The following is a 14240-nucleotide window of genomic DNA, read 5'->3' as shown; positions in this document are numbered from 1 at the left end:
ACGGTTCTCATGTTTCCTCCTCTTTCCGAATGCATAACATAGGAATGCGTTGGGTGAATGAAAGCGTAACATCCTGACAATTTGTCACATAGCGTAATATGTTACTCTTTGAGTGTGTTGGGATAACAGCTGTGGAAAGTACCCAGTACCCAAAACACAAGGACAAAATATAATAACTTCTAACAATATACATCCTTCAAGCTGCTGGCTTTTACATAAGGCACGGTCATGTTTTCACTACAAATAGACAAGAATATAGTATGTCAAGAATATTATGTCCAAATCTCAAAATGCCCCTATGCCTGATTTCCACAGAACTTACAGCCCTTAATTCTCAGTAATCTGCTCCTCTCTATTGAATCAATGCAAAACCTTTTGTACCCAGTGACACTTGTTATTATATACTTTGCTTGGAAAAATGTATCCTACCACCATGCTCCTTATGTTACTTTGTGCAATACGCCCTTTTTACAACAAACACCTCACATGTGACAAACAGCATTCACAATGGCTCTGTGCCACCACACCCGAGCTTCTCCTGACTCGAAAAAACGTGGCTAGGAACTGCAATTCATGAACAGACGGACACAAAACTCCATTCTTTTTATACATTCATTTTATTTGACAGCAGTTTTGCTAAAACACATTCATTAACCAATTAAAGCACATTTTATCTTGTAAATATCATAAATCTCAACATGTGTACAGGGAAGATTCTGACACACATTCAGTACGGTAGTGCAGTTTTTACAATTAAATTCAAAATCCAGTAACCAGATTCATCCATTTATACCATCAAAAGTCTAAGATCCTTCCAGCCCAGCTGTAAGTTGATGAAAATGACCACACATTATGAACACAATAAATGTTCAGTAAGCTGCTGTTCCAGCTGGTGAAACTCATCTTCAGGCAAAAGATAGCTCTGGATTACATCAACAACATCTTCCTCTGTCATGTGCTCAAAGTCCTTTTTGTTCTTAAAGGGTAAATGTCCAGCCAGTTCACATAGAGCAACATTAAAGGCATCCTCCTCTTTGGCACCGAAGCAGGATATTCTGGGCCACACAGCAATGCGAACACCTTTTCTTGAACAGAGATCCTTTTCACCTTGCGTTTGAACACATGGCGGGCTTCCTCTAGTCAAGAAGAGGTTGTGAGCAATATTATCATTCACAAGAAAATCTGTGACTTCACAGATAGTTTGGGCCACTTTCTCCACCTCCTCTGATTCTGCATAAAACAAAAAGCCTGCCGGAAAGTCCAAAATTCGATAAAATGCCTTTTCAGGACATAAAGGTTTAACTGGCTTAGACTCTATCTTGAGGGAATGGTCTAGGTAATATCCATGGAGGTGTAAATGGTTGACAGATGCAAATGCTCCCAGACTGTTGAACCCCACACGGAAACTGGGATCAGAGCTCAGAAGCACAGCTTCAATGCCGACATGGATTGCAAACTTTGTCAGGATCTGTGGGAGACAGTGAGCAGGATCTGGGACAAAGAGACAATGTCCAAACTCTAGAGGGCTAACATTGACCAACACAACCATCTTCTGGGGTTGAGGACACTCTGTATTGTTAGTCAAAGGTGTACATCCTTTTTTGTCCTTTATCATCTCAAATATGATTTCATCGTGTTTAATTTTGTTAAAGTTAAACTGCTTGGCACTGAACTCCTGCTTAATGCTCAGGATCTCCTGAGGCTTTCTCCTCTGTATTCCTCGTTGGATATTCAGCTGAGCCACGTAGCCATGGGAACCCAGCAGGACCCGTGTTTTTAAATCCCCCAGATGGTAGCGAAATATGCCCCGCGCCATCCTGTCTGCCCAGCCGCCTTGGATGGCGGTGTCAAACTTTGTTGATGCAGAGCTTTTAGCGGAATTGTTTCCACTGATCCGATACACATCAGTGACGAAGTGCTGATGGTTATACACAAACTGGATAGACATGTTGGAATCTGTTGATGAGTGAAACAAGAGGAATTACATTTGATAACAGAGTCACTGAGGTCGGTCATTTAGGTCGGGCAGACACGTCTACATGTTTAGTTTACGTCATATCAATAACTTGGCAAATAACGTTTGTTTAACCGGCAATGCCATCAAAAAACCTACAGAAATACCTATAGTTACACAAGAAAACTAGAAAAACCATTAACATCTGGACGCTGAAACAAGTGATTGTATAACTTTCAAAAAATTCAGTTCCCAGAAGCTTAATTAAGTAATTTTCATGCGGAAAGTTTGAACAAAGTTCCAGCTTTATTATCAGAGAGTGCACTGTTATCAAACTATGTTGATACCAATAAGTGTCTGAGGCAGTATAGCCTGCTATTCACCTCACAGAGCACTTTTACTTCATGCAATGGACGGTTTTCAATGATTCATGCATGACTGAATTGAATTTTACAGTGACCTTACCTCTTCACAGTTGACACCGTGTCAAATCATAAACCGACAGCAGCTATAACGCCTGTTAACGACACGGTTAATTCTTTTCCCCATTCAATCGAAAGGTTTATATACGTTTATATCTTCAATCAGATGTCTACAACCGGTTAGCTTGGCAAGCTAGCTTCGTGCTCTTCTTCGCTGGTGTGTATTAGTGTATTTCCGGCTCCTTGTTTCAGAATAAAAGATTCTGTGACGCTAATAAATCTAAAGCGCACATTTCAAATTAGTTTTGTTACTTTAGTATATTAGTTTAGTATATTAATATCGTATTAAAATAATATAGTATTAACATTTTTATGCTAGTACCACTGTAATGTATTTTTAGACTACTGACAAAGTGATTTTTGCATTACTGAAAAGAAATAGCTGTGGATTTTATGCTCAAATGGAAAACACACTAAAAAATGCATGAAGTTTAACGTAAAACAAACCCTTTTCTCAAGATGTCTCTTGTTCATTTAAAGGAACAGTAAATATAGGCTATTCAATTTTTAAAAAAAAAAAAAAAAACAACAACAACAAAAATAGATGTCTTCAGCTATCAAAGGTGCAATTTTTTATATTCTCCATTCTGCCAGGGTACTAACACTTAGAGACAGACAACCATTCACACTCATGTTCAGATCAGAGGGCAATCTAGAATTATCAACTAACCTTACCCCATTAACTGCATGTCTTTGGACTGGCAGATCACTGTGGAATGATCTGCCCTTGCACGTGAGGCAGGCCTCTTCTCTTTCTGAGTTTACAACTGTTCTTAAAACATATTTATTTGCTAAAGCCTTTGGCACTCTTTTAAGGGGTTGACTCAATTTGACTCTTTTTTTTAAACACGTTTGATGTTATATTTTTGTTTATGCTATTTGTATATGGCCCGCCCTCTTGAATACAGTGGTCAAGATGGACATCACAATTCTGCCTAATCAAATTTTATGTATGTGGTTAGAGACCAGCCACATATAAGGTTAACCCATTCATCTGCCTCCTCCTCCACCACTCCTATGCCTCCTTCCACATTTCCACCTCAACCAGTTCCTTCTCATCTCCAGCTTCATCTCCGAAACTGAAGTCATCCCTCTAATACATGAAAACATGCTTGTTTAGTCCTAATATTGTCTCAATTTCTTATTGTCACCAGATCATACATACGACTGCCCCATCTCTGGACAGCTAACAATGACCCAGCTAAAAAACCAGCTGGTTATGACCCAACATTATGCCAGATAATTTTAGGCTCAGGTGTCCTAAAAATAATTATTTCCCTCTATTAAACAGTTTGATTACATTTTCATATCATACAAGAGTTTATTTACTATGTGTTTGAGTCCAAAAATGTTAGATCCACTTCAAAGAAAGTTTCAATATTGCCAGTTGACAGCAGCTATCAACAGCAAAAAAGGAAGTTCAGGATATTCTAAGCAACTCACCTCAGCAATGCTGTCATGAGACAGAAGTGAGCTTCACTGACTCATCAGCTCACATCAGCTTTCAGTTTTACAGCCTCCTCCAGAGTAAATAGATATGGGCATATATTTACAGCTAAGGTAAACAGTGGACTGGCAGCCTACTCTCACTACAGCGGCCACCATAGCTAGGATTATGAACTTAAATTGGGATGATTAAGAAAACAGAACTCAGTTGATTGCAATCTGCAATCTACTGACATCTAGTGGTGATATTCTACACACTACACCTTTAATACAATGGATCTAAAACTTTTTCTGGCACACCCAAGTTTAAAGCTTCCTCTTCCTTGTTATACTTCTTTTTTGGCTGCTCCCTTTGTGGTCGGTATAGCAGATCACCTGCCTCCATCTCATTCTATCTCTAGAATCATCTTCTGTCATACCAGCCCTATGTCCTATTTGACTACATCCACCTCCTCTTTGGTCTTTCTTTTCTCCTCCTGCCTGGAAGCTCCATATTCAGTATCCTTTGTCCAGTACATCCACTATCCCTCCTCTACACATTTGCAAACTATGTCAGCCTTGCTTCTATAAATTTGTCTCCAAACTGTTCAAACTGAACTGTACTCATTTCTAATCCAACAAAAATCTTAGCTGAAGCCAAAAAAAAGTGTCAAACACCCACAATATTTATCAGTCACAAACAATGAAAAGGTCAGTAAAATAAGATCATTAAGCTCTTCTTTGCCTGCCTGTAGGTGTGTATTAATACCTGAATATGAAGTTACAGGGAAAACCCTCTTATAACAGGAATGGTACGTGGACAATATTTAAGTGATGAGATGTTTTCCATTTATCTCTAGCTGAGCCATGGAGGCTAAACTAATTTTGAAAGAATGAGCAGCTGGCCAATCCCCCACCATGCTTATTTTAGTCACTGAATGCTTTTGCAGATTAAGCAGGCAGTGATTGGCAGAGTTGTGTATCTGTGTCCTAAACATTTGGGGCTCACAGCACTTTAGGCATCTTTACCAACAAACTGATTAACAAGGGATCTAAATTTTCAGTTTAACTAAGAGAAACGATGGAAGAAAACAAGAATGAGGTAAGAAAGTCATCTTAAAAGTCATTGTAATATAGTACAGAAAGCATTTAGGGATCTTCAAATGTCCTTTTAGTTGAGTTACTTTTTTCTGTGCATGTTGTTGTTTGCATGTTAAATGGGAGCCTTAAGACTTAAATAATAATACAGCTTTAATGTGTTTGGCAGAGCAGTTGGCAGTCTGGTTGGCCATGTCTGTAGTTATTTTTAACACATTCAAGTGTTTCGGTTACACACATCTCACTCAGCAAGATAGCCTACTTTCTATTCTTGTTTAAAACTCACTCAGAGGGCTTTCTGTAACAAATTTAATACAGACTTTAAGCCACCAAATAACCAAATCAATATTATAATCTTGGAACAAGGTAAAAGGTATTGTCCTATTTAAATGTTAATTTAAATATTTAATCTCATTTTCACTAACATTAAAAGTTACCCCCCTCTCTTGTAGCTAGGAAAGAAAGCAGAAGATGAAGCTCATGTTCTAAATATAAACCTGACACGGGATACTGAGGTTTCCCAGTCACCCTCCACTGTTATTGTTGAAGGTATGTTGCACATTCATCCTGTTTCTGTGGTGCATAGATTGCATGTATTCGTACTTTGTTATAAAGTTAAGTTAGAAAATGTTCAACAAATTATTAATAATAAATTCCATTAACACGTCTTTGTGTTGAAGTATATAAAAGAAGGATGCTTCTCCCAAGATCAGTTTGTTTCATATGTTGATTAAAATGCCTTAGATAAGCTTAAATAACTAGCACAGTGTTAGTTTTTAACAGTGTAAAAACAGTAGATTGGTTTTAGAAAATCCTCAGACATATAATTTTGTGATCTCTTCAATGTACAATACAAATTAGGTTTCCCTTATTCTTTCTCACAGGTTAATTTTTCTTTTCTAAATAGTCCACACACACACACACACAGCTGAGAAATAGTGTTTAGGAAATACCTTATATATATATATATATATATATATATATATATATATACACACACACACACACACACACACACACACACACACACACACACACACACATATATATATAGTAATTATAGCTTGTTATTCTGCACTACAGGCCAGCCTTCTTCTGCTGCAGAAAATGGAGAAATCAGCCCAAATGTCCAACCCGCCCCCATCACAGATAAGGAAAATGCTATTAAGCCAAAACTCCAGATTACTTTTACCACATTCACTGTCAAGAATGGTGAAGAGTTAAAAGTAGAGGTCCCAGTCTTTGGGAACCCAGCACCAAAAGTTGAATGGAGAAAAGATGGCCAGGGAGTAAAAGAAACATCAAGGCTAGAGATTTCAACCACACCGTCATTAACAGTCCTTCATATCAGACATGCTATCAGGGAGCACTCTGGTCAGTACTCTGTCACTGCAGCCAACAGTGCTGGAAAATATACAGGGGAAATCACCGTGGTTGTTCTTGAAAAGCCAGACCCTCCCACAGGACCTGTCAGGATTGATGAAGTCAGTTCAGACTATGTTACCATCTCCTGGGAGCCACCTGAATACACAGGAGGCTGTCAACTAGACAACTATGTAGTGGAGAAACGGGAATCTACAAGTATGGAGTGGCAGACTGTTTCTGCAACTACAGTAAGAACCACAATCAAAGTTACCAAGTTGAAGACAGGAAATGAATACCAATTCAGAGTGTTTGCAGAAAATAGATATGGAAAAAGTACTGCAATCACATCACCCATTGTAGTTGCGCAATATCCATTCAGTGTTCCTGCTGCCCCAGGCACCCCCTTTGTTTCCACTGTTACAAAGTACAGCATGGTGGTTGAATGGGAGCCTCCAGTCAGAGATGGAGGCAGTCCTGTCATTGGCTATCACCTTGAACGCAAAGAAAAGAACAGCATTTTATGGACCAAACTTAACAAATTTGTTATACCTGATGCTCGCTTCAAAACAAGTGGGCTTGAAGAAGGTATTGAGTATGAATTCAGAGTTTTTGCTGAAAATATTGCAGGGCTCAGCCCATCTAGCAGGATATCAGAATGCTATGTGGCAAGAGACCCCTGTGATCCACCTGGTAAACCTGAAGCCGTTGTCATTACGAGAGAGAACATTACACTCCAGTGGGCAAAGCCCAAGTATGATGGTGGAAGCAGTATTACAGGCTATGTTGTAGAAAAAAAGGAGCTCCCGGATGGCAGGTGGATGAAGGCAAACTTTACGAATGTTATTGAGAATCAGTTCACAGTCACAGGTCTGACAGGAGGACAAAGTTATGAATTTAGAGTAACTGCTAAGAATGGGGCTGGTGTTTGGAGTCCACCTTCAGAAAGTGCAACCATCATTGCACAGGATGTCATTGAAGGACCCACTGCATCAGTTGATCCTAAATTCAAGAGTACTATAGTTGTTCAGGCTGGAGAGCCATTCGTCATTGAAGCTGATTACTCTGGAAAGCCTCTTCCAGCAGTAACATGGTTGAAAGAAGGAAGAGAAATCGACAAAGTCACACCAAGAATGGAGATCAAAACCACTCTCACACATACAACCCTGACTATCAGGGACTGTACACGAGCAGATGGGGGACACTTTCTCTTAAGCCTCACTAACATTGGTGGAACTACTTCTGTCCCAGTTAATTTGAAGGTCCTGGATAGACCTGGTCCTCCTGATGGACAGCTGAAGGTAAAAGTTATCAGTGCAGAGAAATGCAGTCTTCACTGGAATCCCCCCTTAAATGATGGAGGTGCAACTGTTTCTCATTACATCATTGAAAAAAGGGAGACCAGTCGTGTTACATGGACAGGAGTTGAAGCTCATGTTGAAGCTCTCAGTTACAAAGTAACAAAACTGGTACCTGGCAAAGAATATGTATTCAGAATTGCTGCCGTGAACAAATATGGTGTTGGAGAATTTTTGGAATCAGACCCCTTAATTGCACAAAATCCTTTCACACCACCAAGTGCACCTTCTACACCTATAGCTACAGCTGTGACTGGTGACTCTGTAACATTAACATGGGAAAGGCCTGAGACTGATGGAGGTTCAGAGATCGATGGCTTCATTGTGGAGAAACTTGACAAAGAGGGTGTCAGGTGGACTAAATGCAACAAGAGAAGACTAAATGATTTGCGTTTCCGATGTACTGGGCTCACAGAGGGGCATTACTACCAGTTTAGAATACTTGCAGAAAACGCAGCTGGTGTGGGTGCTCCCAGTGATCCAAGTGAATATATAAAAGTATGTGAAGCTACTTACCCGCCTGGTCCACCAACCAACCCCAAAATGACAGACTATTCTAGCAGTACTGTGTCTCTGACTTGGTCAAAACCAATCTATGATGGAGGAGCCACCATCAGTGGATATGTAGTAGAGATGAAAGAAGCAACAGATGATGAGTGGATTACATGCACACAAAGCGCAGGTGTAGAGGACACAAATTACACTGTCAAAAGACTGAGAGAAAATGCAGAGTACAATTTTCGTATTCGCGCAATAAATGCTGCTGGAGTCGGAGACCATGTGGATCTACCTGGGTCTGTGGTTGCAGCTGAAAAAGTAGAGGCACCAGAGATTGAGCTGGACGCTGCCTTGAGGAAGACTGTCAGCGTTCGAGTCTGTTCCACTTTACACCTCTTTGTTACCATCAGAGGAAGGCCAGAGCCCGAGGTTAAATGGTCAAAGGAAGGTGACACCCTCAGTGAGCGTGCTCAGATCGAGGTAACAAGCTCCTACACTGTGCTACTCATTGAAAATGTCAACAGAAATGATACTGGGAAGTATGTGTTGACGGCTTCGAACTGCTGTGGCTCCAAGTCAGCATTCATCAATGTGAAAGTTTTGGACTCTCCCAGCGCACCAACAAACTTGGAGGTAAAGGATGTAAAGAGGGATTCTGTGTCCATCTCCTGGGAGCCACCTTTGATTGATGGAGGAGCAAAGATTTCGCACTACGTTGTAGAGAAGCGAGAGGAGACTAGAAAAGCATTCACAAGCGTCTTTAGCAACTGCATGAGGAATTCATATAAGATCGACAATTTACAGGAAGGATGCTTCTATTATTTTCGTGTCCTGGCTGTAAATGAGTTTGGCACTGGGCTGCCAGCAGAAACCACAGAAGCTATTAAAGTCTCTGAGGTGCCCCTGCCTCCTGGCAAGATCACACTCAACGATGTCACATGCAGTAGTGCAAGACTCTCTTGGGAAAAGCCAGCCCATGATGGAGGAAGCAAAATCACATGTTATATTGTAGAAATGCAAGCTAAGGGAGATGACACATGGACAAAATGTTCAGAGAGTAAAGCGCTCGATGCAATTATTGATGGCCTGACAAAAGGAAAAGAGTACTTCTTTAGAGTGTGTGCAGTGAATGAGAAGGGAAAGAGTGAGCCAAAATGCCTGCTGGCACCTGTGATAGTAAAGGATACCAGTACTGAGCCTATGATCAGTCTGCTGTCCAACACATTCAGTGTGAAGGCAGGAAATGATTTAAAGATCGATGTTCCATTTAAAGGGGTACCACCACCAACAGCAACCTGGAAAAAAGACGGCAATGCACTGAAAGAGACAAGCAGAGTAAATGTGAGCACATCTGACACGTCATCTCAGATCATTATCAAAGATGCAACCAGGATAGATGTTGGTGTTTATGAGGTGACCCTGACCAACTCCGTTGGAACCACCTCTGCTCAAATATTTGTTAATGTTTTTGAAAGGCCTGGTCCTCCAGCAGACCTCAGTGTTGATGATGTCAGTGCTGACTTTGTGTCTCTGTCATGGCAGCCTCCACATTACACTGGTGGATGTCAAATCACTAATTATGTTGTTGAGAAAAGAGATACAGGCAGTACATTATGGCAGAGTGTATCAGCTACAGTTGCAAGAACATCAATCAAAATTTCCCGTCTGACACAAGGCACTGAATACCAGTTTCGTGTTGCTACAGAGAATCGCTATGGAAAGAGCCAATTCACTGAGTCAGAGCCTGTTGTTGCTCAGTATCCCTTCAAGCCACCTGGCTCACCACCCAATCTTCATGTTGTGCAGGCCTCAAAGTCTGTTATGGTCATTGCTTGGAGCAAACCGGAGAGTGATGGTGGCAGCCCTATTATTGGGTACCACATTGAATGCAAAGATCAAAGCAGTATTCTGTGGAAAAAATTGAACAAAAGCCCAGTGACGGAAAACCAGTATAAGGTGACAAGTGTTGAGGAGGGTCTTATATATGAGTTCCGGGTGTGTGCAGAGAATATGGCAGGTGTTGGACCCTGTAGCAAGCCATCTGACCCTGTAGCAGCTAGAGACCAGTGTGATCCCCCAGGCAACCTCACTGTCACCAATATAACTAACACTTCAGTAACTCTCTCGTGGGACAAGCCAGAATATGATGGTGGAGCTAAAATAACTGGTTACATCGTTGAGCGCAAAGAACTGCCTGATAGTTGCTGGCTTAAGTGTAACTTCACAAACTTATTGGACACCTTCTTTGAAGTGACTGGCCTCACAGAGGGTGAACAGTACAACTTTCGTGTTATTGCAAAGAATGCAGCGGAGCTCTTCAGTCCACCCTCTGAAACAACCGGACCTGTCACAGCACAGCACAATGTAGAGCCACCCAAAATTATCTTGGAAGACAAATTTCAACAGGTGGTGGTTGTCAAAGCAGGAGACCTCCTAAGAATAGAAGCTGTCATCTCAGGCCGCCCCAACCCTACAGTGTTTTGGCTGAAGAATGGTAGAAATATTGGCACCACAGGACGAGTTGAAATAACTGCAACAAAAACGCATACCTCTCTGCTTATCAGAGAAACTGTTAGGAAAGACTCTGGGCAGTATACTCTTACTCTCCAGAATACAGGGGGTACCACATCTAAGGCTATCACCTGCAAAGTACTAGACAGGCCTGGTCCACCTGCTGGACCCCTCGAAGTTTCTGGACTTTCAGCAGAAAAGTGCACCCTCTCATGGGGAACTCCTCATGAGACTGGTGGGGCAGAGATCATGTACTACATTGTTGAGAAATGTGAAACCAGCCGTGTTGCCTGGATCCTTGTGTATGGTGACATGATGTCAACTACTTGCAAGATAACCAAACTTCTCAAAGGAAACGAATACCTGTTTAGGGTGAGGGCAGTCAACAAATATGGTGAGGGTGAGACTTTGGAAAGTGACCCAGTCAAGGCCATGGATCCTTTTACCATCCCATCTGCTCCAACAGATGTTGAGGTCACAAGTGCAACCAATGAAGCGATGACTATTTGCTGGAAGACACCCGCCTCTGATGGTGGCAGCCGCATCAGCGGTTACATTGTAGAGAAAAGGGAGAAGCAGGGCATCCGTTGGGTCAGGGTCAATAAGAAGCCAGTCTATGACCTACGAGTCAAAGCCTCTGGTCTGCATCCGGGATCTGAGTATGAATTCAGAGTCTTTGCTGAGAATGCTGCTGGGCTAAGTGAACCAAGTTTGCCATGTCCACTCACCTTGGCAGAGGATCCAAAGTTTCTTCCTTCCCCTCCAGTAAAGCCGACTATAATTGATTCATCCAGATCTTCAATCACTCTGTCATGGAACAAACCGGTGTTTGACGGTGGAGCGGCAGTTACAGGGTACAAAGTTGAATTCAGAAAATCAACAGAAGAAGACTGGACTGTTGCTGTTCAGAACACAGATAGGACAGAGTTTACAGTAACTGGACTCACATCGGGGACAGCATATGTTTTTACTGTCAGATCCATAAATAAAGTTGGTATTAGTGAGCCTAGCCCAGAAACAGACCCCGAAGTAGCTACAGAGCGAGAGGAGAAGCCCGAGATTCACATTAACCCTGAGATGAGAAAGACTCTGCCTGTTAAATGTGGCAGCTCCTTCACATTGATGGTGCCTTTCACAGGCAAACCTGTTCCCAGTGTGTCATGGGGGAAAGCAGATGTTGATCTGCGAGTCAGAGGAATGATCAACACCACGAGCTCTGCCACCTCTATCACAGTGGAACGAGCAACACGTGATGACTCTGGCAAATATACTGTCAAACTGCAAAATGCTGCTGGAGCTGCCTCTTTGACCCTAAATGTGAGGGTTTTAGATTCACCTGGTCCCCCGGCTCATATAATAGTTAAAGATGTGACTAAGAACTCTGCCAATGTTACCTGGGACATTCCTGAGAATGAGGGAGGGTCTCCCGTGAAGAACTACCTTGTAGACATACGAGACATCAGCAGAACGGGATGGATAAGACTTACTGACAAGTGTCGCCGATTGTCTTACAAGGTGTCCGACCTGGAGGAGGGAGGAATCTATTTCTTTAGAGTCACAGGAGAAAATGAGTACGGGATTGGGGTTCCAGCTGAGACCAGAGAGGGAACAAAAATGACAGGTAACACTTAAGATTAAACACACCATCAGCTACAAGAATTCTTTGGCAAAAATTCATGTTAAAAGTTCACCTGCACACTTTTACTTGCTGTTTTACCTCTGTTTTTGCTTTAGATACAACAGACTGGGAAACAAATCCAGGAGCCTAGCTTGCCCCACGTTAAGATAATCATCTCCTGAAATTTGGAGAAGATATTCATCTTTTTTGTTTTTGTTTTTGTTTTGTTTTTTATAAAAATAGAATACATTCAATTTTGTTTTAAGATGTTCTTTGTCGATTGAGTTCAAATCAAAACATATTTTGTAAAACTTTGAAAAAAAACGAAGGCAATAAAAAAAAGTTATTATTAATAGCTCATGCTGGTGAACAACCATTCTGATGAATTATGATGTATCAGTTTCTAACTTTATGGTTCAAATGTCTTTATTTATGTAAAGGAAAACATTTTCAGGCAGCACACAAAAATTCAGAGACTCTGGAATTCTGTATTACTTAACGTTATCCCTGCTGGGATAAAACACATGCAGATATGTTTTTGTCTTTTGCCTGACATGAGAGTCAGAGTATAACAAGTTGACAAGTTAGTCTCATGTCCCCGTACTTTTCTGTCTTTTGTTTGGGGAAGTAACCTGATCATATTTATGCCAAAGATTTTTTTTTTTTTCTTTCTGAACATGTCGGACAAACATATATGTATGCTTTGGGTTGACTTGAAAAATTCTCTCACCTATGGTATTTATGCTGACAAAAGACAAGACAATATTACTTTATAAGAGGTAGGAAAACCAGCAAGAACACTTTTAATCCCAAAACCATAGTTGTTTGTTTTTTATTTTACTATTTCTGGAGGAGTTTAGAAATGGTTAAAAAAAAAAAAAGAACTGACACATTAAAAAAATTTTTGTTCTGTATTAAAAATACAAAAAACAAATTAAAAAAAAAACATGAAAAAAGTAGATTTGTCCAGGTCAGGGTATACACCAAAGACAACATGGAGGTAAATTCAGATTCACGATATGAAGGACCTATGTTTTATCATCTGACAAGGGGTCCCCTTCACCAAAGAAGCAAAAACACAAAGAAAAGAGACAACAGAATAAGCATCCTCAAGCCCCATCTCCTGAACTGAAAACACATGAAAACATGGATAAATGTGCTTATTTATTTCTGATATTGTCACAATTTCTTCTAGTCAGCAGATTTGACATGCAATCCTGTTGTGTCCAGACAGATGACAATCCAGCAGGACAACGACCCTAAACATGGCAACAATTGGCAAAATTATAATTAATATTAATATTCTGTCCATCTAATCTTGAACTTTTGCAAAGAAGAATGGGCAAGGATTTCATTTTGTCACATGTGGACATACCCTAAAGACTGGCAGCTGTAAAAATTGAGCTTGCAAAAGGTGGTTTCATGTTTGTGGCTGTCAGTTATTTATTTGTAAAAATGTTTGAATCAAGAGTTCAAGAGGGTATTGGTCTTTCACGTGGAATTCCAATAAAATTGATTCATGTTTGTGGCTGTAATGTGACCAGTTCTGCAAGCCACTGTAAGCCAGCTAAACAACAACAGTCGACTATAAGCTAATATTATGGTACAGTCTAAGTTTCTGATCTCCCTTGGTTGACTAAAACAAGTTTGTCATATTATAGCAGCCACCATAGTTACAATTATGCACTTGGATTGGGAGGGGTAAGAAAACAGAATTCATTTGACTGCAATCTACAGACATCTAGTGGTGAGATTTTACACACTCTTACTTTAAAGATCACCAATTAACCTAACCCCACTGATTGCTGCATGTCTTTGGACTGTGAGAAGATAGTAGTAGTCTCCCTCATACTGAATACTCATTCAGTTTCAGATAAGTCTCGGTTTATATTAATTTAAGCAACTTTCAAAATCTACTGAAAATAAATAGTGAT

The 14240-nt window shown here is 40.7% G+C and overlaps 2 protein-coding genes across 2 annotated transcripts; one reads left to right on the top strand and one right to left on the bottom strand.

Moving 5' to 3' along the window:
- Positions 1–598: 598 nt before the first annotated feature.
- Positions 599–2594, bottom strand: gdpgp1 (GDP-D-glucose phosphorylase 1). The gene is made up of 2 exons (XM_031758014.2): positions 2420–2594; positions 599–1956 (listed from the first exon to the last, which is right to left on the bottom strand). The coding sequence occupies exon 2, from the start codon at positions 1946–1948 to the stop codon at positions 851–853; it is 1098 nt and encodes a 365-aa protein (XP_031613874.2). The 5' UTR covers positions 1949–1956; positions 2420–2594; the 3' UTR covers positions 599–850.
- Positions 2595–2800: 206 nt separating this feature from the next.
- LOC116334568 (titin-like) lies at positions 2801–12541 on the top strand. Its single transcript, XM_039615753.1, has 4 exons — positions 2801–4963; positions 5412–5508; positions 6043–12309; positions 12423–12541. Exons 1-4 carry the CDS (start codon positions 4943–4945, stop codon positions 12455–12457), a joined length of 6420 nt encoding a protein of 2139 aa, XP_039471687.1. The 5' UTR covers positions 2801–4942; the 3' UTR covers positions 12458–12541.
- Positions 12542–14240: the final 1699 nt, after the last annotated feature.

This window comes from Oreochromis aureus, linkage group 7 (assembly GCF_013358895.1).
Source record: "Oreochromis aureus strain Israel breed Guangdong linkage group 7, ZZ_aureus, whole genome shotgun sequence".
Lineage (NCBI taxonomy): Eukaryota > Metazoa > Chordata > Actinopteri > Cichliformes > Cichlidae > Oreochromis > Oreochromis aureus.
The sequence above is the reverse complement of the archived record's forward strand: the minus strand, read 5'-3'. Positions and strand labels throughout refer to the sequence as shown.

Bases quoted from the DNA above. Each gene is read 5' to 3' on its own strand.
- gdpgp1 (XM_031758014.2), bottom strand. From the start codon at position 1,948: ATGTCTATCCAGTTTGTGTATAACCATCAGCACTTCGTCACTGATGTG.
- LOC116334568 (XM_039615753.1), top strand. From the start codon at position 4,943: ATGGAAGAAAACAAGAATGAG. The intron at 4,964-5,411 runs GTAAGAAAGTCA...CCTCTCTTGTAG, and splicing joins TGGAAGAAAACAAGAATGAG to CTAGGAAAGAAAGCAGAAGA. The intron at 12,310-12,422 runs GTAACACTTAAG...TTTTTGCTTTAG, and splicing joins AGAGGGAACAAAAATGACAG to ATACAACAGACTGGGAAACA.